Raw genomic sequence first — 25,974 nt, 5'->3', positions numbered from 1 at the left:
AAGTTCCTTCTAGCTCGTGAAATCCATGATCCTATGAAAATAAAATGGTATTCGTATAGTGACAATGGAAAGAGAGGAGGAGGATGGATGGATGTAAGAGGTGGAAGATGATAAGAGATGTAAGAGGTGCCATCAATAGGACTTCGTGACTGATGATATGAGATGGGAGGGAGAGAGGGGAGTGGAATGCAGGACTGAGGCTGGAGTAATAGGAATCTCGGTGAACCCTGGCACTACAGAGAGAAATGGCCAAGTCAGAAAGAGGAGCAGGTTTAGAATGAAAGAATGAAAGAAATAGTATTAACTGAGCATTTACTATGTGCCAGGCATAGTGCTAAGCTCTGAGAATACAAATGTGAAACAAAACAAAACAAAAACCTGCCCTCAAGGAGTTTATATTTGAATAGGGAGAAACACCTTGTAAAGTGACAGAGTCCAGGGAGGGTAAAGAAGTATGGTTCCAAGGTTCTAAGGATGAAACAGATTAGATAAGTCAGTCTATCAATCAGTAAGCACTTATTAAGCACTTACTGTTCCCAGACACTGTGTACCTCCCGGGCATGGTGTCTGGAAGTTTGAAAAAGATATCGATTTGGATATATACAGCTTGAGGTGCTGATGGGACATTCAGGTAACTATATAAAGATGTCCTAAAGGCAGCAGGAATTTTGGGACACAGACGAGAGACCAAATACAGGGTGTCCTGAAAATCTTCATGTAGTTTTAAGCTATCAAACCTTAAAACTACACTAAAGGACTTCCCCTCCTCCCCCATGTAGACTCAGGAGTCATCTGCCTAGAGGTGGTACTTGAAGATGTGGAAAGGAATGACTGAATGACATTGGCAAGGGAAAAAGTATAGAAAGTGAGGAGAAGAGGTCCAAGGACTCCCTGAAGGGAACATTCACCTAAGGTGAGGAAAGAGAAGCCAGGGAAGAATCAATATATTATGTTTCCTCTGAAGCCAAGGGATGTGCTAATTATGAAATGGGGGTGGGGAGAGGAGGTAAGGGTTTCAGATGCTGCAAAGAAGTCAAGATGGAGACTAAAAAAGCTACTGAGATAAAGCCTGGATTCCAATCTTTCCTCTGACACTCACTTGCATAGCCCTAGGCAAATGACTTAATTTCTCTGGGCTGTAGTTTGCTCAAGGTTGGACTTGAGGGCTTCAGCATTCCTTTTTAGCTCTAAATCCAGAATCCTATATCCCAGTAACTAATTACCTTTAGTGAGTAGTTTTAGGAGAGTGCTAGAGGTGAAAGCTAGGTTTGGGGAGATGAGGAAAAGAGGGTCGAGAAATAGCAATACCAAGTACAATTTAGTTCCTGGCATAGTGCCTGGCACATAGCATTGGGCTTCCTAAATGTTTATTAAATTAAATCAAAGGCCAAATAATCTCACTTATCAGGGTTCATCGGACTGAAGTGTAATCTTTTTTATTACATAGCTCATTATTACACAAATTTTAAAATACTGTAATCCGAGTAATTTACTCAAACACGTTAGAAAAGCACAACATAACAAAGTTAGGTGTGAGCAGTTAGTCAATCAATAGACATTTATTAACTGCTTACTATGTATGTTCCAGTAACCGTGTTTAATGCTGTGCTAAGCCCCAACATATGAGCCCCAATCTTAGTATCACTCAAATAAAGGAGTTCCTTCATATATCCCTTAAAACTGTTCACAGCTGTCACAGATGCTCTTGCTTCCCATAAGGAAGGCTCATCTGATTGGTATCTACACAGAAACCATCCTAGACCACAGAAATTAAGTAAAATTGTAATTGGATCTAACACAAAATTTAGTCAACAGTAGGTAGAGGGGTCTAGTAGAGACATTTGTATTTATTCACTTTTTATTTAGGATATATACATTTGAATGTAAACTCCATGGGAGAAGGAATTATTTCATTCTTTGTCTTTGTATGCCCAGTAACCAGCATGGTGCCTGCCAAATACTTCTTGATTGATGATTGAAAAGAAATCAGTTATAGTTAGCTTCCCAGGAGGGCATCCTCTCTGGCACTTACCTATAAAAATATATGCCAAAAAAAGGAAGAAGACAGGAGGATTTACAAACATTCTCATCTTCAAGGTTATATTAGTAAGCTTATACCAGATACAAAGGGAACTGAACTCCAGTGTTCTTCTCTAGAGGAAAACAAAGAGACAAAAGCCATGTGGACTTTACCTTTTCCATTTTATTAAATGCAAGAATGAACTTCAAAGCTGGCTTGAAGTATTTACTTTAAACTATAAAAATTCCATAATGCCTCAGTTATAATTTTTGTGGCATCATTTACTAAGCTGTACTGCATAAACCAAGGAGTTTAGGACTTATTTTGAAGTCTAACCAGTGATTCAAAATTTCACATATGTGCAGTGTGGGTTAGAGCATAAATATAGGTGTCTGCGTATAATTTTCTTGTTTGTTTTTGAGGCCAAAGTTGTAGAGATTATCATTCTTTTCAACATCCCATATGCCTTCTGTACCCAGTATGCCTTTTGAGCCAATGGCAACTCCATGTACAGAAGTCATGTTGAGGGGAATGAAAATTTAGAACTTGTGTGTTAAAATTGTGAATTCACACTCCTTTCTAGGTTATATAGCCCATTCTCAAATAATAACTTTTGGAATCACACTGATGTCATTTTCTTGGTTGGTTTAACTAACTCTGAAGTTTAAAATCCAGAAGTTTAATTATTTTTAAATTACCCACAATTCTACCTCCAAATCTTAAGTTTATTTCAAATATCTCAATGGATTTTTGTGCAAACCACCCCTACAATCTTCGCATTTGGGGTAAGATTACGTATTGCATGTTTTAGCCAAAGAGGGCTATTTTATCAGAATGTTTGAAGTATACGAAAACTGAGGGCTATAATGGAAGCCTTTTGGCAAACTTCGATATAGTTGCAAATACTCCTCCAGTTCCTAATCCTCAAAGGGAATTTTAAAAAAAGAAACAGCACAAAAACAAAAGCCTACAGGATGTTCTTCTCTTGTGTCAATTGCCATTTTCCATGAGTCATCCAGACCCCCATTTAGAAAATGTGGCTAACTCTGCATAAACAGCTTCCCTAGAAAGCCTAGGGTGGCTGTTGTAGTTCAGAAGAGGCCATCTATTATTGCTGGGTACCCATGTATGTATTTCAACAACTTTGCAGGCCTGCGATAGGTCAATGGATTTATTCTGTTTCAAAGATCAAAAGAGCAAAACATAAATGATCTCTAGTAGAACAAATGCCTCTTTTTTAGATTCTTTAAGATCAAAGACAGAAAGGAAGTCTGTAGCGATTTTTGCCAAGAAATAGAACTTGTAAGAAAGATGTCTTTAAAGAAACATCTTGCAGATAGAAGTTAGCTCTACTTAAATATTTTAACATCAAATTTTGAAGGCTCTGTGATTTCACCAGTGTGGATACTCCTCTCACTGGTCAGACCAAACCTTTCCAGGTCTCAGTAGATCACTTATTGAATAGCTATAGCTGGAAAAATTCATCCCCTAGTAACTACACTAATGCTGAGGTGCCTCTTGGACACTTGGATAGGTTGGTCCTTGAGGGACAGGCAACCATGTCTGCTGTTTAACTTATACCTGAAGCCTTTCCTGTTTGGTAAGACTTGCCAGAATTTGCTCTCTGCTTGGATAACTTTTGAGGGCCTGGGGTGATTTCTACACACGAAGACTTAGTAAAGCATAAAATTTATAAAAGCAATAATATGATAGTAAGCACTTTATAAATATTTGTTGACTGACTGTTAAACCTAATAGTAAGCACAGAGTGGATTTTTGCAAGTTCCTGAAGTTTAACATGCAGAAAATTTTGATTTCCAGTACATTTCTTTTTCAGTGGACAGAAGGAGAAAATACAGTCAGTTCATGTCCTTAGGATGCCAGACAAACAGGTGGAAATCCACACTCCCCACACCCCATCAAAAAAAAATAAAATCCAAGAAGCAGTACAGTTGGTCCTTCCCCACCTGAAATGTACATAAATGAATAAAAGTCTATTTTGGAATAGTTGGGCAGGTGCAGAGATCTGAGTTCTTCAGCATTGTCTTGTCATCATGCAAGTCCTCAACCACTTTCAATTCTTAGCATACTGTAAATCCAAAGAGTGGGCCTGAATTCAAGGAAAGGGAATTGTTTTCTTCATGGATAAAGTTAGTCATAATTAACATTTTTATTTTTTCCCAAAGAAATTAAAATACTTGAAGAAAATAAAGATTTAGAGACGGCTCTGCAAGATATCCAAATGCCCAAAGAGGAAATTAAGAAACTTGAAGTGGATGGAATTGGTAAGACCTTTAAAAATGTTAGTGCACATATTCACCTCTATTGTTTGCATGGTCATTGCTTGCTTTTTTTTTAGCTGCAATAAGAGAGATGCACAATTTAGAATGCTCAGTATACTCTAAGGAATCACTTTAGAGATTTACTAATCATCTCTAAGCATTAACGAATTGAATGGAATAGAATTCAGCACTTAAGTTAAAAATTGATGGTAGTTTATTTTTATTCTGTAGCTCCAACTTTTAGTTACCACTTTTTTATTATTGGTGCCTTGATTTTAATTTTACTTGATAAGCTCCTAGAGTAGGCATTAAGTCCAGTGTCCTATGTTAGGGAGCTAGGTGATACAGTGGACAGAGTGAGTGCTAGACCTGCAGGCAAGAAGACGAGTTCAGAGCCTGCTTCCAACACTCAATTAGCCGTGTCACTGGGCCTCTGTCTGCCTCAGTTTTCTTCTCTGTAAAATGGGGATAATAATATCATCTACCTCCCAGAGTTGTTGTAAGGATAAAATGAGATAATGTGTAGCACTTTGCAAACCATAAAACACTATATAAATGCTGGCTATTATTATAACTCATTACCATAAAAAATGTCGAGTAATTTGTAAAGAAGTGTTTCTTCTTTTTTCAGCTTTGTGGTACAAGATGCTTCTTCCACCTCAATTTGACAGATCAAAGAAGTATCCTCTACTAATTCAGGTGTATGTAGCACTTTATTTTGTTAGAGAAATTTCAGTATTGTAAATCTTTTGGTTGAAGGCTTTCCTTTGATGAAAATAATAAACTTCTCTCTTCTTGTTAGCTGCATGTGTTCATCCTGTTTTCAGAGATTTATCTTGATTCTTCCACAAATAAGAGCAAATAAAGTTTGGGGGGAGGTTAGAAGTGTGATTTTATGAATATAGGAGACTCCTAAGTGAGGAAACATCTTATACCAACACAGGTCTGCACTTTTTCTTCAATTTATCATTTTATAGAGCTTTCTAGAACATTTAAAGGTTAAGTAACTATCCCAAGGGGCAGTTGGGTGGTACAGTGGATAGAGTGCTGGTCCTGGAATCAGGACGACTCATCTTCCTGAGTTCAAATCCAGCCTCAGACACTTATTAGTTCTGTGACCCTGAGTAAGTCACTTAACCCTGTTTGCCTCAGTTTCCTCATCTGTAAAGTGAACTAGAGAAGGAAATGGCAAACCATTCCAGTATCTTTGCCAAAAAAAAACCCCAAATGGGTTCAAAAAGATACGACTGAAATGACTCAACAACAATAACTTTCCCAAGGTCATATGACTAGGACATGTCAGAATCAAGACTTGAACCAAGATCTTCTTGGCTTTCCATCCACCACCTTACTTTGCCCCTACAAATAAAGTATAATCTATTAAAAATGAATGACATAGGTTTTGTGATTTTTAGATGGACTTGTTTCTATTTCCACTGCTGAACCATCCTAATGTTACAACCTGATGGGTAGATCATGCTATCTTTACTATAAAAAGTTTCCACTGAAAATATTGGAATTCATAATATTAGCCTTTTGAACAGTATGGTTTGAGAAGTAGTCTTTTCTAATGCAAAGAATGCTGGGTCTGAAATCAGATGGGTTCCAGTCCTTGGTTCAAATCCTGATCCTGCCAATTATTACCTATGTGACACCAGAAAAGGACCTTTATCTCTTTGTTTATCTCTTTATCTCTTGGATGCCTTTCTGTATAAATCTTATGAAATTATTAAACTGTGGAGACTAGAAATGGATGACATCCAACAGAATCATACATACTCCAAATTACTGCTGACCTGTATATAGTGTCCTTAAGACAGCATATTTTTTAAACGCATATTTCAGAAAGAAACAGATGGCGAAAAGATACTTCTAACACTATATATTTTCTCCTGACATGTTAACCCCATAGGCTTCTCCAATTCTTTTTGGAGAGTGTGTTCAAAGAGTTTCCATTTTTGAGCCCTAAGCAAAAGTGTGGTCTTCATTTTAATTGTTTCCTTTCCAATATAATTTTACTTTTAATCATCCCTAGTGTTATTATATTTTTTACTATGAAGAAAGTATACTGTGTGATATATGTCATAAGGAGTAGATTTCAGTGATAGAGAAATCAAAATAAATAGAAAGAAAAATCTTCCCTTTTTCTTTAGGTACGGTGGTCCTTGCAGTCAGAGTGTGAGATCCTTATTTTCAGTTAGCTGGATAACATACCTCGCAAGTAAAGAAGACATCATTGTTGCCTTGGTGGATGGCCGGGGAACAGCTTTTCAAGGTGACAAATTGCTGTATGCTGTGTATCGGAAGCTGGGAGTTTATGAAGTTGAGGATCAAATATCTGCTGTACAGTGAGTGCTTTTCCATATGCCTATCAGTAGATGTTTATTAAGTGTTATTTACTGATTTTCATTGTCTCTTTTTGGCCTTCCTGGTACCTCCATTTTTCTAACAGCCTTGGACTGCCACTGACTTTAAAGATGATGAACATTTCTTTCCAGGATTAGAAAAAAGATTCATGAGAAGATGACCAAAAAGAATTTAACATTTGTTTTATATTAGCGGAAGGACAAAGACTATATCTATCTTACTCTGATAGAAGCTATCATCTAGATTTCCCAATAGTTTGTTAAAGTCGCCTCATGAATGACAGAACTGTCATCATTATAATTTGACTATTTATAATTATAAAGATGGCCCACAGAAAGTCAGAACATCTGATTTCTTTTCAATCATTTCTAATTCTATGACAGATAGATGATAGGTAGGTAGACAGGCAAATAGATGCATAGATAGATAGATAGATAGATAGATATAGAGGTTTGGGTTCAGAGTCCTGCCACACTAAAGACTTTTAGAATAGATTATTGTTGTTGTTAAACCAGTTATCTCTAGGGAACACTACGGCCTTAAAAATGTTTTCTGAACCTCTATCTTTGTTTTCAGAAAGCATATTTTCAGGAAACACATATCGTTGAAGAGTTAATCTTGGAAAGATAGATGGAGTTTTAAAAATATGCTTCAGAATCTAGTATTTTCACCCAGACTCATTCCCACAGATAATTTTTGGCTCCTTTATTTTTGTCAGAAATATTAAGAAAATAGTCATTACAGACATTATTCAGAAGCACCATCCATATATACATATTGGTATTTATCTATAGTTTCTGAGTTCATGTCATTGTTTCACATATGGGTAAATAATATTGAAAAAGGAAATTTTTGTATCCTTTTCAATGCCCAACACAGAACCTTTACATAGTCCATGTTCAAGGTATATTTGTTGAAAAAATAAGCAATTATAACTCACAAAGCTAAGCTAATTTCAATCTTGGTCATATAAATCACACATAGGTGTTACACCAGAAGACCAACAGCAATTATACAGCAAGGTAGAGCAATTAAATTGTCTCAAGTGAGATAATACATGTAAAGTGCCTCGCTAATCTTAAAATGTTTTGTAAATGTTAACTATTGTTATATTATTATCATTAATATTATTATCACAGTGTGTCACAGTGGATAGAGAGCTGACCCTAAAGCCAGGAACACCTGTGATCTAGTCTCATTTCAAACATACACTGGCTATGGGACCTTGGATAAATCACTTAGCTTTTAACAGTTCTAGGCAATTCTCTATGACTGTAAGATGCAGAAAAAGTGCTAACCTCCATTGGAAGTGGTGTTTTACCAGCCAAGAGTTACATATAAACAATGAAATCACAGGTCCTGTCTTTATCTTTATTATTAAAATAAATATTTGTCATTAGTTTGCATTGATTTGCTAGGAATTTTCTTTTAAGTTGTCTTTTTTTTTCACTTGTGTCTGACTCTCCAAGATTCTATTTGGGGTTTTCTTGACAAAGATACTGGAGTAGTTTGCCATTTCCTTCTCCAGCTCATTTTGCAGATGAGGAAAGTGAAGCAAACAGGGTTAAATTAGTTGCCATGGGTCACACAGCTAGTAAGTAGCTGAGGCCAGATTTGAATTTAGGTTTTCCTGACTCCAGGCCCAGTGCTCTACCACTGCACCACCTTATTGCCCCTCCTTTTAAGTTAGAAGTCCTTCAAATCATTAATAACTGCCAGGAAAGGAATATATATGTATATATGTATATACACATACATATTTCATACAAATAGCATTTGATACAAATAACTTATGTCTTAAGTATAAACAGAAAATGATTATCTTTAATATTAAAAGGTATACAAGATCTTGATTCATTAATCTGTATTTATTCTGCCCTGTTGTGGAGATGCACTTTCACAAATATTCATGCTCACATAAATGATATCCCTCAAATAATAAAGATTTGCTTGAATAATAAATGGTAAACTGGTAGGTAAGTTATTAGATGAACAACACACCCAATGCACAGGTACAGTACTGAATCCCATTAGATTTACCTGGGTCTCACCATTTCAGATTCCATATGTAATATAAACTTGCATGGCAATATTTTCTATCTCTAAAGGTTTATCTTTAATAAGAATATTAACACTATTAACCATGTTATAACTGTTATTCCATGGTGCGTTATGTGCTTTTTTGTCACTATGGTTCACATTTTTGTATTCTATCATGCAATGGAAACCAACTTTTGGTTTACAAGTTCCAAATGTCTTGTAATCCTGAGGATTACATTAAAATACAAGGATGAACATTATGTCTCATTTGTAATTCAATAGGATCTTTCCCAAGGTTGGTAGAGCTAAAAACTTACTTGTTTGGCAGTGGTCCTAGTATTTAAAAAAAAAGAAAAGAAAAAAGAAAGAAAGAGAGAAACACACTCAACCACACGAACAAAATAAGCCACATACAAAAAACTTCTTTGAACCACAGGTCATTCCACATGTTACTTAACTTATATTTACTTACTACTATAAAGTACAATACGCAAATTTAAGGAGACTGAGTGTTCATGAGGCTGCTCAAGAAATATTTAGCATGTTCTTGTGTTCCTTGGTTAGTGTGGGCACATTACAAGTGAACTCCACAGACAGGTCTTGGCGAAATGTTATCTCTGATCAACAGAGGATCATAGGATCCTAGACCTAAATCTGACAGGGACCTTAGAGACTATCCAATCCAACCTCCTTCATTTTTAGCACCACAAAACAGGAAAGCATAAATCTCATTGGTTACCATAACAACACCAATTAAATAATGGGATTCATATACAGATGAGAGTAGGGTGGGCTTGCTTATTGCATATCCTTGCTTTCCTCAATCTTACTGATCTAGAGTCTACAGAAAAACTAAATGTCATTCATTATATCTCTTCTTTCATTCCTTCATTCAATCACGCAATACATTGACATTTTTATTAAGTTCTTGCCATGTTCCAAGGCACTATGTTAAACACTACTGACATAAAGAAGAGGCAAAAAACAAAGACTGAGAGTAGAAGATGGTAAAGCACTGAACTGATTCCCCAACAGTTTGAGATTTAGGAAGGGAAGAACATGTAGGCAGAACAAGGGTGATGACCTGGGACAGCTTTGAGGGAGATCATTGGGAAGATGCAGAGTAGGTGTGGGAAGAATAAACCACAGGAGAAATGGAAATATAAAAGACTATGATTAAGTAAAGGAAATTCAGAGATCTTAAACATGAATGTGGAAAACTTATGGGTGATGGCTAGATGAAGGGTATTACCATCCTGTGAATATCTAAGGTGGAGTGGAGGAAAAGATTGTGGGAGATAAATAGGGACTATATTTGAGGGACCATCGACCTGTATGTTGAATTTCTTTCAAACGAAGGCAGCATTTCAGTTTCTTTTGTTCATTAGGTCATTGTAAAGCACTGTGCTAGATACAGTGGAGAATATAGAGATGCAAAAGACCAAGTCCCTTCCCTCAGGGAGCTTAGAGGTAAGAACTGTACGTGGTGAATAAATCCAGGAATTGGTTCCCAGGAGCTTTTAGATTAGCCTTTTTTCATGAGCACTTACAGGACTTACAGAAATCAAGGAACTTTATTAGCTACTGTGAGCATATATGCAACAGTTGTTGCAACAGTAGAGACTGCAGGATGGTGGTATACTGGCTTTGCTGGAAAGCTATTGCCCTCCAAAGGTGAAAGGTAAGCCAGGGAACACGATGCTTTGAGAAGCCAAGAAAAATAAAAAGGATGGAATTATAATGATAATCCTGGGAAGGATTCAAACCAGTTTGAACTCTCCCAGAGGAGTGTCTGGGAATCAGACACCATCATAGTTACCCAGGCACTATATAATCCCTCCATTGTCTCCCCCATAATTCCCCCCGAAGAATAGAATTTGTCCTGCTGAATCTTGTGCAAAATGAGATCTCAGCCATAAATTCTCACTATTCTAACAGAATGAAAAAAAATTAGCTCAAGCAACAATAAATATTCCTTTGCAATATACTGCACCCCTCCCCTCTCCCACAAAAAAAAAATCCTTAAACAAAGCAGGGTGGGAGGTGGTTGGCAGGAATAGAATGATGGAAGCTAATATCCATCTGCTTTAGGACTTTTCATCAGAATACAAAGATTTGTAATTGGTCTGGCCCTAAGCAGGATATATTGTACAGTCTTCAAGTTAGCAAAGTAACACAATAGGTACGGCCTCTTTTGCTTTGAATACCCAAATATAATTCATAACTTTTCAAATTTATCTGAACAAATAATAGTATTACCAAAAGTTACGTGTCAATGATAGTGAGGTGGGGCAGGTTGATAAAGTGAGGAGACTGGGGAAAAAAGAGAGGCAAGATTACTTGAATCTGAAATTAGAGCCCAGTACACCCTAAATGTGGCAGCTTGGCAGCATAGTTGATAGAGTGTTGGGCCTAGAGTCAGGAAAAATCTTTCTGAGTTCAAAATCGGACCTCAGACACTTACTAGCTATGTGACCCTGGGCAAGTCACTTAACCCTGTTTACCTCAATTCCTCATCTGTAAAATAAGCTGGAGAAAGAAATTGCAAACCACTCCAGAATGTTTGCTAAGAAAACTGCAAATGGGGTCACCATCAGAAATGACTGAACAATAATATACCCTAAATCATAAATTCAGTAAGTCAAATTCCTAATGAATGTTTTAAAACAGATTACATTTTTTCGCATATTTTTACATAATATTTCAGTGAAGAGATTTTTTCCTTCAGGACAGCACATTAATTCATTACTTGAATCCATACCCATTTTCATCTTAATACGAATCAACATACAGGTGATTGTGCTGAGACAGCAAGTTTAGATAAGGCATGATCCCGGCCCTATAAAGCTTGTAGTCAGATTCATTTAATACACTTCAGTCACCATGTATTAAGTACCATGCATCACGCCAAGCATGGAGAAACAAGGCCTCAAAAGGAACCAGTCCTCATCCTCTAACAGCATACATTCTACTGGGGTTAAGGAAGAGTGGAATAAAGCATGAAAGCAGATGAGTAAAAACAAAAGAATTTCAGAAGTTAAGAGAGAGGACTAACAATTGGGAGAAAGAGAGTATTCCATGCACAGCCACCATTTGTGAGGTAAAAGTTAGAATGTTGTGAATGGAACACAGGCAGGAGGCCAGAACAGCAGTGTAGAGGTCATGACTGGTACACATATACTTAAATAATATATGATAAATGCTTTAAGAGATAGAAACAAAGCACTATGTGAGGTTGGTATGTGTGGACACCAGGTCTAGCTTAAGTGGACTATAAAGCATGTGGTTGATAGAACTATGTATAAAATAAGAATCATAAAGTGAAATCTGGATAGGACCTCAAAGTTCATCTAGTCCAAACCCCTTCATTTTACATGAGGAAACTGAGGCCCCAAAATGTTAAATGACTTGCCCAATGTTATATTGGTAACATTTGAACTCAGGTCTTCCTGACTCCGGGTCCAACACTCTATCCCCTGTGGCACCTACCTGCTCTTGCAAATTGAGGGGAAAGTGCATTCTTATATAGTGCCCATTATAAAAGTTGAATCTAGTGGTGGCCAAGATGAAACACACCCTTTTAAAATAACCAATGAATTTCACTAAGATAAACATCGATGCTTTTACTATCCTTTCCAAATCCTTATCTACAATTGATCCTCTATACATCTTGTTTGTACATAGTTGTTTTCATGTTGTCTTCCCCATCAGACCTCATTTCTCTGAGAGCAGGGACTGGCTATAGAATTTCTTTGTATCCTCAGTGCTTATTATATATACTGGCCCATACATACATACACACACACACACACACACAAACACACACACACATACACATATATCCTAATGTCTGGTTCACAGTAGGTACTGACAAATGCTTATTGACTGACTGACTTAAGGACAGGGATAATGTGTCCACTGCTTTCATCATCACCCCCAAGCACTTTGCACACAGTGAGGGTATAATAAATACGTGTAATCTAAATTAATATCTATCTGAAGTTCCTTAGGATTCAGGGGTAGGGGAATAGAGCCAAGACATCAGAGTAAAAGGAGCATTTGGACAAAAAAAATCAGATTGGACATAAGTCCAATAAGAATTCCTAGAAGAGCTAAAGAAAGAATTTTTTAAAAGAGCAAAAAATAAAGATTTTAAAAATCAAATAAGAGCAGTAGAGGAAGAATTGGGAGAATAAATAAGAGTAACACAAGAAAATAATGGAAAGAGAATTAACAGCTTGGTAAAAGAGGCTGAAGAAAATAACTCCTTAAATATCAGAATTGGCTGAATGGAAAAAGAAGTATAAAAGTGCACTGAAGAAAATAATTCCTTAAAAAATTAGAATTGGGCAAGTCAAAACTATTGCCGCCATGAGACATCAAGAAACAATAAAACAAAGTCAAACGAATGAAAAAATAGAAGAAAACATGAAATATCTCATAGGAAAAACAACTGACCTGGACAATAGATTGAAGAGAGATAATCTAAGAATTATTGGCCTACCTGAAAGCCATGATCAAAAAAAGAACCTAGACATTATATTTCAAGAAATTATAAAGCAAAGTTGCCCAGATATCTCTTAGAACCAAAGGACAAATTAGAAATTGAAAGAATTCACTGATCACCCCCTAAAAGAGATCCCAAAATGAAAATTCCCAGGAATATTATAGCCAAATTCTGGAGTTCCAAGGTCAAGGAGAAAATATTTAAAGCAGTCAGAAAGAAACCATTCAAACACTGTGGAGCTATCGTCAGGCACACAGAAGATTTTGTATCTATCACCCTAAAGAAGTAGAGGGCTTGGAACATGGTATTCCCAAAAGCAAAGGCGCTAGAATTACAACCAAAAATAATTTACCCAGCAAAACTGAATATAATCCTAGGGGTGGGGGCGGGGAGAGGAATGGATATTTAATGAAATAGAAGACTTCTAATTATTCCTAATGAAAAATAGAAAATGTGACATTCAAACACAAGAGTCAAAAGAAGTATAACAAGGGATATGATTTTTCTCTTCAAGACTGCTTTTGCTGCATCCCAGAAATTTTGAATTATATTCATGACTTCTCACCTGGACTATTGCAATAGCCTCCTAATAATCCCTGTGATGATTGGTTTTTTGCTAGGCTCTACCTGAAAAAGGTGACTCCATGTTTGACCACTGATTGACCCACCTATGCACTAGAAAGTTCCTATTTACTCAAAAGCTGGTTAAGCCAACTTCTTTAGGCAGGGTCTGCAAAGTTGTCCTGATCATAATTAATTTAGCAAATTTTTCTAATCAAAATGTCCTTGTGGTTAACAATGGCAGGGGGGAGGCGGCAGAGGGGAAAGAACAGTATCACAGTCTGTCCATTTACTCATTGACTGCCCCAAAGTTTTCCTTCCCCCTTGGTCCCTCTGAATCTGCCTAATAACAGCAGTCAGATATAAAGATAGTGATCCAGAATTCTGGGATCTTGATTAAGGAACACCTCCTACTATACACCTAAGCCTCTACCCATGCTTGTCCGTCGATTTGAAGGACTGGGGAGTGACTCTGCCTGAGTTGTGATCCTTGGGCACTTGTATTCTTTCTTAGTACCTCTCCTACAATCTCCTCACAAACCCTGCCTCATGTTTCTAACTACTCAAGTCCGTCTTCCACACAGCTGTCAGAATGATTTTCCTAAAGTATGGGTCTAATCATGCCACCTCCACCGACCTCCCATACAATATTTTCCAATGGCTACTTCCAGAATCAAATATAAACTCTTCTGTTTGGCACTCCAAAAAAAAGAATTCACGAGTGTATTTTATTGAGCTTAATGCTTTTAGATTATGTAATCGTCCTTTGACTTATTTTTACTACTGTATGTGTTCTTGTTTAATTTCCTTGTTAACTATTACACGATCATTTCCTATTCGAGTCATTCTTTTCAGGATAAAACAAGAAAGGGGGCCATTAAGAATTTCCTCTGTTCCCAGGTAGCATCTGTTATTTGCTTTTTCTCATCCATCTAAGGCAGTCTCATTGCTAGCTTCTGGATAATCATAAAGCCATAAATTGCATTTTATATCTCAGAAGTGGCCATCAAGCATCAGAGGCAAAGAAAAAAAATTTAAGATATTAATTTTTTTTTCCTCTTCATCATTTAACATCTTCCACCTTAACACAGAATCTGGCCTAGGCTGTGGAGGAATGGCTGAAATAAGTACCAACTTGCTGCCTGTTTTCTCTGCTTTCCTGGCAACATCATTTTCATGGACACTGATGCTTTACTTCTCCCTCCCAAATCCTCAGTTGCACCTAGAGCTCCAGGTGACAGCTGTGGCTAACAGTACCTCATCCTGTTTGCTTATGCATAGGGATTATGGCAGCTTTGCTTGGATAACTTTGCCAGTCATCCACACCTTTGGAACCTACACACTGTGAGCATTAGAGTCAAGGGAGAATGTGTCTGAAATCCTTTTAAGAAACTCACGGAGTCAACAAAATCACAATTACTCACCCCTATGCCCAGATGGCAGTGAACAAAAACCTGAACGGCATGAATAAAGAACATTTTATGGCTCTATCTACATTACCTCTGTCTTTTTGCCTATTTCTGTTGGAATATGGACACTGTGCCATTGCTTTTCTGCAGGTTCATTCTGGTACTGCATCTGTTTCTTGGGAATTTTCTCAAGTTTCTTCCTAACCAGCACTGAATTAAACCACAGTTGGTGTAGACCACATGCCATCACTAGGTACTTGGCAATTCTGCAATGAGGTCCTTTTAAATAAGCCCAAGATCCACTTCTTTTGTATTTGTTTCTTGACGCTGACCAATGAATCCTATGAATCTCTTCTCAGACTAATGTATTTAAATGCATAAAATAAAATGCATAGGATTACAAAGGAAACCGTTATATTGAAATCATATTGAATAACAAATTATGTTGAAATGCAGACACTAGGGGTTCTGAAATTCTTTTGCCCTTTGTAGAAACCGAAGCTAATATCCTTGTCATCATATGTAAACTCTCCATTAGGGTCAACGAGTTTAAAAAAAGAAAAAGTTGACCTTTTAAAAATTATTTAGCTCTTGAATAAGTATAATTTACAAGTGTAGTGTGTGCATATTTTAACATGTGTTTCCTTTACTTTAGAAAATTCATAGAAATGGGTTTCATTGATGAAAAGAGAATAGCCATATGGGGCTGGGTAAGTTGTTTTGTATATTTCTATGCCTGATAGTCAATGTAACTATAATTATTTTCTAAGGTGTTCTGTATGGTTACTTTGGTACTATTTTCCACCATAGAGGGAAGTGAAAAATTTAGCAATATTTTTGTTTGATCAATCTATCAATAAGAATTCATTAAGCTTCCCTATGCCAGTCATTGTGCCAGGTGCTAGAAATACAAATGCAAAAGGAAACAGTCCTCAAGGAGCTTACACGCTATCAGGAGAGGCATATATTGGGATACACAAAACCGAAAGAAAATAGACACAAGGTGATAGAGGGAATCAAGAAAGGCTTTATGCAAAAGGTAGCCTTGAGAGGAGTCTTGAAAGAAACCAAGATCTGCAAGAGGTAGAAGTGAGACGAGGTCCATTCCAGGCATGGAGGACGTGGCACGTAGAAGAGTAATGATGAGTTACTATAGGCTTGCTCTCTGGGGAAGCACATCTACTCTCTGAACACTCAGAGGAAAAGATTCTTGTGGCAGGAGATACTCTCTCTGGGAACATTCCAGTTATTACAGGCTTGCTCTCTGTGGAAGCACATATAGCCTCAGAACACTCAGCAGACAAGACATTTGGGGCTGAAGCCACATGCTCTGAGAACATCCAGTTACTACAGGTTTGCTCTCTGGGGAAGCACACAAGCACCCCATGGCGGAGAGGGGTGGGGTGGGGTAGATGTCAGTATATTATAAGGCTGGAAAGGTATGTTAGGGACAAGTTGTAGAGAGCTGCTGGAATTTATTGGGTAGGGGAGTAACATGATAAAAATTGCCTTTTAGGAAAATCACTGTGGAAAACTCCACTTTGTGGAGGATAGATTGACTTGGGCATAGTCAATTTAGATCATTTAGACCCCTCCCCCTTTTTATTTCTGATGAATATCTTTCTTGTGAATTGTCTCTCTCCGCTGATTAAAATTAACTAATACCACTACTTAAATTAACTGACATTTGCCAGGTCAAGATTGGACAAGATTTTAAAATTTTGGAAGACTCAGAAGATTTAGGTTTCTTTTCTTATGAAATTTTAGACATCTTTTTTTAGTGTGTCCATTTTTTTCACTATTCACTCATGCTTCACTAGCCCTCTGGTATTTTGGCATGTGAACTTTTAAAAAGTAAACTCCTTAATATACAGCCCAATCCAGTCACATCCTGGCTTTCTCATATTTTCTTTGGCAAGCAAATTCCCTCGCCAGACCTAATTTCCATTTGTGTGAAAAAAGGAGAGTAAGTAGCTTTCAGTTTCCTATTTGTAGGTCACAGAGATAGATAGTTTCTTACATTTGAAGAGCAGTTTCAAGTGTGAAAAAATGCACACTGACTAAAGTAGTGGCATCCTGTGTTGGGCACAGCTGGTGAGGTAATGAGAATTGATGGATAATATTGGCATATTCTCCAATTTTCTGATTATAAATTATTCTAATTACAGCTCAAGAAAGTTTCCAATTTTCTTCCCCTTTCAGCTGGACTTGTACTCTGGCCAGCTAACATTTGTTACTTTATGGCTATTTTCTCTGCTTGCTTTTCGTGACTGTCTTTTCTGTAAGGGGTCCCCATGATGTGGAAAAAGTGAAATGAAGCCCAAAACAGAGTTTGCAGGATTCATCTCCACCCTTAACAGAGTGGCCAAACCACTCATATTGTGAATGAAGGGAAAGTTATCTCCTGAAATTGGCTATTTATCTGGTCCCTCTTAAAACAGGCAAGTGTGAACTATCTAGACCAAGTGGAATGTGGTAATAGATGAAGTGTACCAGTGAAGTATTTCAGAAATGAATTTCCTTATTGTGTATCCATGTTGAAATCCCCAAAGTAAATGATCTCAGTACCCAAATATTAGGTGTAACAATTATGTGAAATGATAGTCATTTTCCTTTGGCTGAAGTTTTGATGCAAGTTTTAAAAATAATTATAATAGCAAATTTTTTTAACTACAAGCTCTGTTTCCTCATTCCCTTATCTTTCTCAAGGGACATATAGGTATAGAGGGCTCTTGGAGGGTGACTATGATTTAGGGTTCACCCTTCTGCACAAATAACTCCCCATCACCTAAAATATCATCACTATAGATCTATCCATTATTCAGATGTACAAAAATAAGTGTTTGAAGAAATAACACATGAAACCCAAATAACACATAGATGCGTGTGTATGTGTGCATGTCTCTGTGTCTGTGTCTATATATATGTGTGTGTATATGTATATACATATACATATACATATATATCTCTCTATAATTTCTCTCTTACCTTCAGTCCCTCATCACCAATTGCTTATTAGGCATTCACAATGGGATGTCCCTTAGCCTCTTAAACCTAACATGGCCAAAACAGAACCTATTATCTTTCCCTCAGAGCATATCCCTCTCCTGAACTTCCCTATTTCTGTCAAGGAAACTGCCATCCTTCTAGTCATCCAAGCTTGCAGCCTCAACTCCTCTCTCTCTCTCACCCCACACATCCAGACAGTTGCCAAGTCTTGTCAATTCTACTCCCACAACATCTCTCACATCTGTTCCCTTCTCTCCACTCATACAATCACCAACCTCCTCTTACCCGCACTAGCTCATCTTCCTACTTCAAGTCTTCCCCATCTGTAATTTCTCCTCCAAACACCTACCAGAGTGATATTCTGAAAGCACGAGTCTGACCCTGTCAGTCCCTGGCTAAATTAGCTACAGTAGATCCCTCTTAGCTAGGGATCATACACATCCCTATGTATATGTATCTAGTATGAAATACATACTCCTTTGTTTGGAATGTAACGCCCTTTACAACCTGGATCCAACCTGCCTTTCCAGGCTTACCGAACATTACTGTCCTTCATGCATTCTTAGGTTCATCTGAAGGGGCCTCTTTCCTGTTCCTCACATACAACATCCATTTCCTATCTCTGCGCTTTTGCCCAGGTACTGCACTCCCTCCTTGTCTCTGCCTCTTAGAATAGTTAGTTTCCTTTAAAGCTCAGCTCAAATGCTTCCTTCTACATCGGCATGTTGCTCCCCTAGATTAAGGCCGGGCTTGGTGACAGTCAGTTGATCAATTAGCCACTAAGCATTTTAAAAATGCTTACTATGGGCCAGTTCCTGTGCTATGCACAGGGGGTACAGTACAAAGAAAGGCAAAACCACAGCCCCCTGCCCTCGGCAAGCTCACTTCTAGTGGGGAGGCAAAATAAAAACTTTACATCTAAGAAAATAGCTAGGGTAAGTAAAAAGTATTCTTAGAGGGAAAGTGCTGGGAAGAAGGGGGCAGAGGGACCAGGAAAGGCTTCCTGGAGAAGGTGGGATTTGATCTGAGCCTTGAAGGAAGCCAGGGAAGCTAAGAGGCCAAGGTCAGGAAAGAAAGCTTTCCGGACATAAGAGAAAGCCAGTGAAAAACACCACAGGAAGTAGGTATGACCCTTTTCTCCTAACCCGCCCCTCCCAGTGCCAGTACGCCGGGGCAAAGCAAATACTGTTCACCCTTTTCAATAAAATGGTATTTTCTCATTGATCTAGGACAGCTTCTTAAACTGTGGGTCACAACCCTGCACGGAGTCATAAAAACTTGGCAACAGTAAAAAGTTTCTGAACGCGCGATGACCAAAAATTAATTCAAAATCACAGGCATAATGAATCTGAGGTGTGAGGTGTTTCTGGCAGCACTTGCCAGTGTTGCATCGTGCAACTTCACTGCAGCCTTGGTTCTGAGCACAAGGCATGGGCACTTTACACATTTTTTGGACTTAACATATAAAATGTCTGGTGTATGATGAACGTTAGAACCAGAAGGGACTTCGGCGGACATCTTAGCCTGACTCCTTCAATTTCACAGTAATAATAATAATAAAAAAGTTAATATTTAAATAATGCTTTAATGTTCTGCAATTCCCCCCACCATGTATTATCTCATTTGGTATACACAGCAGCTCTGACAGCCTCTCGTAACCAGACCCCTTTTTACTATTCTCACATTTTTACACCTTGCATGCTTTCATAGACTCTGATCCAGCAGCACTGGCCTCCTTACAGTTCCTCAAACGTAACTCTCCATCTCCCAACTCAGCATTTTCACATGCCTAGAGCTCTTTCCTACTTCATCCCACTTCCTGGCTTTCCTTAGTCTCAGCTAAAGTCTCACCTTCTGAAAGAAGTCTTTTCCACTCCTTAATCTTATTGCCTTCCCTCTGAGATTATTTCCAATTTGTGCTGTATCTAGTTTTGGTTTTTTACATGTAGTAACCCCTATTAGACTACAAACTCCTTAAAAGCAGAGACTTGTTTGTATTTGCTTGTATACCCAATGCTTAGCAGAGTGCCTGACACATAGAAAGTGCTTTAAAAATGCTTATTGGATTGACTTAATCAATGTCAAAAGAAGGATTTGAACTCAGTGACTTCAAGTCCAGCACTCTGTCCATTATCCTACATAATTTATGGAGGAGAAAACTCAGAAATAGGAAGGACAAATGACCGGCTCCAGGTCAGACCTTTTCCCACTGCTTTCCACTTTTCAATTAAATTTAGTGTATTTCTTGATTTCTCAGTATGAGTCCAGCACTGTATTTCATGTGGTTTGTTTTTAGTAGATTGGGGAATTGAGTCATTTAGATAGATGAGGTACAAGTGTAGGTTCTGTCTACATTACTGGGCTTAGAATGTCAAGTTATGGCTTTATGTGGTTAATATAATGAAGCATATCTGGCTAGGTGGTGTTGAACAAAAGATGGGCTCCTTTCTCTTCCAGTAGCTAAAGTCAATTCAGATCAATAGAGATCATCAACAGTGAAAATGGAGATTATGCAGCAAGAAAGATTCCATATCTGCATTTTTAAGGCTATTATACAGAGGGCCAGTGGAAAAAGATTCCAGCATACTTGTCATAGCTGTTTTGTTGTTGTCGTTCAGTCAGTTGTGTCTGACTCTATGTGACTCAGTGGACTTTTTCCAAAGGATTTTCTTGGCAAAGATACTGAAACGGTTTGCCATTTCCTTCTCCAGTGTGTCCCCATTTTACAGATGAGGAACTGAGGTAAATAGAGGTTAAGTGACTTGCCCAGGGTCAAACAAAAATAGATAGTGAATATCTAAGGCCAGATTTTAACTCAAATCTTCCTGACTCCAAGCCTGGTGCTCTATCCTTAGCTGCCTCAATGTCATAGCTCTACAGAGTCATAAATAATACCACACACACGAAATTTTTGCTTCTGGGTGCTAACACTGGGGGAACAGGGGTCTTGTGCTTCCTTCCTAAAGCTTACCACAAGCCCTCATAGATCTCTATAAGCATGGAATATACAAGTCCTTCTGCCACCATCCTAAGTTGAGTTCTGTTGCTATGGCACTTCTCTCTGGGAACTGCTTCCCCCTGCCCCAAACACTTCTGAGTATGGTTTCTCTGTGGGACTGATTGTCCCTTCCTGTGCCACTGTACCTCTCCCCTTCCCCCATCTGAGATAGAACCTACAGGCAGGTTACCTTCTGGATTGTCACCTAGTCTTCTCTCCAACCAACTGGGTTTGCTCCAGTGTATGTTCACATAAAGAATTTTGTAAACCTCAACATGATTTCCTATGTAAATGAAACCATGTTTTAAATTATACCTTAAACAAAATGGCAAGATGCCTCCAAGTACAAAGGACAGCATTATAGAATTCTCATTTCAGCTCTGCTAAGTGGGCTCTTTCTCACCTCTGGTACCCACTCTGTCTGGGAGGCGCACCCACATGTCAGAGCATAAAAAGTCATCTCTACTTGCAGAATTAACTTTTCCAAACTGGGTGAAATTTAAAATGTGCATCCATGGTCATTCTGTCTCTCAGGGAATTTTGACTTTTCCTTCTATAGACTCAAGTTATTTAAGTCACCTTAGGTTGAATCAGGAAATTGCATCTAAAATCAATGTGATCGTTCACAAAAAGAGAAAGGCTTGATAATTATTTCAGAAGATTCTGGCCTGAAAGGCTGAAACAAAAGTCGGTATGAGTATTATTCCATTACTTTGTAAGCTCTGGTCACTTTGCAGACCTAGAAGCGAAGCGAGGTGGTCCATTACTTCTCTATGGGAAGTATGAACTATTTCAATAAAACCAAGAACAATAATGAGGTGTCTAGAGGCCCCTTTGTACAAAGAAACCAACATTCTACAGTCATTCGAAGCTAAAATTAAGAGTGAAATAGCTTCAGTTCCCAAAATAGTTGTTGTTAGTCTACTAATCAGAACAAATTATTTTTACATTTCAAATGAAAGCTTGAAATAGGTATAATATTGTCACTTACCAAAATGATTTCCAAACTAGTTCGTTCTGTCTTAAAAAACACACATACAACAAAAAACACATTTTTCTCTCTCAAAGCTTATTATTTTAAACTGTTTCTTCCTTCTTAGGCAGGGGTTGGTTATACGTTAATCTAGATGGCTAATTTTTATTCAGGAGGGTTTTTGCTAACGAGCAGTCTCTGTAACCATGACCCATCAAATGTATTTTTCAGGAGTTGAAAATGAAGTGAAGGTCTTAATGATAAATGAGTATTACTTCATTCATTTGCAGTTTCTGGTCAATTTCCAGATCATTTTTCAGAAGCTAAAAATATGGACTGGCCAAAAGGTGCATCAGTCAATTGTTGAACTTAGTAAGACTCTTCAACACACTTGTCCTTTTGCATTCAGAAATGTACTTGATGGTGACATAATCAGGAAGGACTTTCTCATCTTCCTTCTTTTGTTTTGCTCGGGATTGCTAACTGGAGAGAATCAAAGGGAGGGCTAAACTCTGCTCCTTGTGGCTTTTGCAGATAATGGAATTGTACTTGCATTTTTCCTTAGTAGTATGGTTTCATTACTTTTTGTAATTTTTTCAAGTAAAAGGACTTTTCTTGTAATGGCATCATTATAGGAATAGAGATGGAAAGGAAACATTTCAGAAGAGAAAACAAAATTTTTCCTATTACTATTGTTCATAGCTCTTTACTCCTATCATGTTTTAAGAGGTTCTATTTGAATAGACCCACACCCACAATTTCAAACTTCTCCTCTTTTTAGCCTTAAAATGTTTGCAAAAAACATCAAGACAAGTAAATATGGTGCTAACTTTAATTAATTTCTTTTCAGTCCTATGGTGGATATGTATCTTCACTGGCCCTTGGATCTGGAACTGGTCTATTCAAATGTGGAATAGCAGTGGCTCCAGTCTCTAGCTGGGAATATTATGGTATGGAAACATCTCATAAATGTTAAATTGGAAATCATTTAGCACAAAATCACCCTGTATTTGAAGCTGCTAAAAAAACAACAACAAAGCAAGATTAAAGCCAAATTTACCCCATCATGAGCAGGAAATAAAAATCCACAAATGGTTACGTTTAGCTAAATCGTCACAACTGCATTACAACAAAAATGTTTTGTCTTAAGAGTGAATTCTCACTTATATATTCAGAATTCTTATTTTCTCTTAAATGCCTTGTGCAACCTTTGAACCTAATCTTTAAAAACCCAATCAAGTCCATAACTTTACATACTACCACACTGTAATCATAACAGACTTCCAAGCCCATCTGGTGTAAATGAAGCCCTGGGGCTGAGATGTCACTGAATCTACCCTATACAACTTGAAGGTGTCAACTTAATAGCTCCAGGAATTAAAGACATTGATTTTACTTTAGTGTTACACCTCCCACATGCGGTTTTTTAAAAATGTCAAAATTCATGTAAGATGGATTAAATGATTTGAATTAATTCCAGTAATTGATCAAATGAATTTTCACTAGCCAGTCTTATCTACCTTTGGGGAGGGGGAGCCAGAGGGGGAGAAAGAGGAGGAGCTATGGTATTGAACAGAGGTAGAGAAAGAAAGGAAAAGATGGTTCCATGGTTTCAAGGGGTTCTCTCAAAAACAATAACAAAAATCTCCCTTCGGATATATTTCTAGAGACTGCTATCTTGGAGATGTTAGTCTTCTCTATGGTAACCCATTTCTTTTAACAAGGCTGCAGGTGATAGTAGAGAAGCTGGAACTTGAAGCCCATCCCTTCCTATAGCAACAAAAAGCTCCCAAGATGTTGGATACATTGTTTCCCTTAATCACATCTCTTCCTTTCTGTGGGTCTAGTTTAGTCAAAAAAGCACTACTTACTTTGGTCCAACAGGGGAAGCCCCATCACAGAGGCTCTGATGATGATATGATCATTGGAGCATTGGACTTTAAAAAATGTCACAAACTTCAACCAAACTAATCTGATGGGATGGGGAAAGTTTTTGTGTGGGCTTACAGGAAAATAAAGTAATATATGGATCTATCTATAAACTTTTACGAAATGTATTTCAGCATCCATCTACACCGAGCGCTTCATGGGTCTTCCCACAAAGTCAGATAATCTTGAACACTATAAAGTAAGAATTTTATATTTTCTTCATTCTGTGATTTTTATTTTGAATGTACTAGAGAATTTTGAAAGAGTCATTCAGGGATGCATGCTTTAAACTCAGGACAACTAATCAAAGATCCTGACTCTTTGGTCACTGTAATACAATACTTGTATATAAGTATGTATACAATATATATTTGGAATACAATATTCCTTGTACATAATGGATGCTTAATGTAACTGTTTAATTAAATGGAATTTAGCTCTTGTTCCTTTTTTGTGGTACCATCCACCTCTACTTCAGACATAAATGTTCAAGGAATTTTTAAAAATTAATTTATTTTTAGTTTTAATTTACAACATTCAGTTCCTCAAGTTTTTGAGTTTCAAATTTTCTCTCCCTCCCTCTTCTCCCCCCGCCCCACCCAAGATGGCATGCAATCTGATATGGGTTCTACATATACCTTCACACTAAACATATTTTCACTATAGTCAAGTTGTAAAGAAGAACTATAGCAAACGGAATGAACCATGAGAAAGAAGAAACAAAACAGAAACAAAAACAAAAACAAAAAAAGGGCAAATAGTTTGCTTCAATCTGCACTCAGAGTCTGAAATTCTTTCTCTGGATACGAATTGCTTTTTCCATCAGGAGTCTTTTGGAGTTGTCTTAGAACCTTGCATTGCTGAGAACAGCCAAGTCTATCAAAGTTAGTCATCACAGATACTGTGTGTCTATAATCATGTATAATGTTCTCCTGGTTCTGCTCCCCTCACTCAGCACCAGACCATTTAAGTCTTTCCAGGTTATTATGAAGTCTGTCCGTTCCTCATTTCTTATAGCACAATAGTATTCCACTACATTCATATACCACAACTTGTCTAGCCATTCCCCAATTGATGGGCATCCCCTTGATTTCCAATTCTTTGACTCCACAAAAAGAGTTGCTATAAATATTTTTGAACATACAGGTTCTTTTCCCACTTGTATTATTTCTTTGGGATACAGCCCTAGAAGTGGTATTGCTAGATCAAAGTGTACACATATTTTTGTAGCCCTTTGAGCAAAGTTCCAAATTGCTCTCCAGAATGGCTAGATTAGTTCACAACTCCACCAACAATGTACTAGTGTTCCAATTTTCCCACATCCTCTCCAGCATTTATCATTTTCCTGTTTCTTTAGGTTAGCCCATCTGACAGGAGAGATGTGGTACCTAAGAGTTGTTTTGCTTTGCATTTCTCTAATCAATAGTGATTTAGAACATTTTTTTCATATGACTATAGATATCTTTAATTTCTTTCTCTGAAAACTGCCTGTTCATATCTTTTGACCATTTATCAATTGGGGATTGACTTGTATTCTTATAAATTTGACCCAGTTCTCTGTATATTTTAGAAATGAGGCCTTTATCAGAGACACTGGTTATAAAAATTCTTTCCCAATTTTCTGCTCCCCTCCTAATCTTGGTTGCATTGGCTTTGTTTGTACAAAAACTTTTCAATTTAATGTAACTGAAATTATCCATTTTGCATTTCACAATGCTGTCTCTTGTTTGGTCATACATTCTTCCCTTCTCTGTAAATCTGACAGGCAAACTATTCTTTGCTCTCCCAGACTGCTTGTAGTATAAGTCTTTATATCTAAATAGTGAACCCATTTTGACTTTATTTTAGTATATGGTATGAGATATTGGTCTATGCCCAG

The 25,974-nt window shown here is 37.5% G+C and overlaps 1 protein-coding gene across 1 annotated transcript in view; it reads left to right on the top strand.

Annotated features, from left to right (window-relative positions):
* Positions 1–25,974, top strand: part of LOC118836906 (fibroblast activation protein alpha) — a 91,281-nt gene that overhangs the window by 61,890 nt on the left and 3,417 nt on the right. Inside the window, exons 19-24 of the mRNA XM_036744013.1 lie at positions 4,207–4,305; positions 4,934–5,003; positions 6,456–6,650; positions 15,842–15,896; positions 23,017–23,116; positions 24,230–24,294. Of these exons, the coding sequence (XP_036599908.1) occupies positions 4,207–4,305; positions 4,934–5,003; positions 6,456–6,650; positions 15,842–15,896; positions 23,017–23,116; positions 24,230–24,294 (584 nt within the window). The remainder of the gene's footprint in view (positions 1–4,206; positions 4,306–4,933; positions 5,004–6,455; positions 6,651–15,841; positions 15,897–23,016; positions 23,117–24,229; positions 24,295–25,974) is intronic.

This window comes from Trichosurus vulpecula, chromosome 2 (genome assembly GCF_011100635.1).
Source record: "Trichosurus vulpecula isolate mTriVul1 chromosome 2, mTriVul1.pri, whole genome shotgun sequence".
NCBI lineage: Eukaryota > Metazoa > Chordata > Mammalia > Diprotodontia > Phalangeridae > Trichosurus > Trichosurus vulpecula.
Note: the sequence above shows the minus strand (reverse complement) of the source record. Positions and strands in the feature narration are given on the sequence as shown.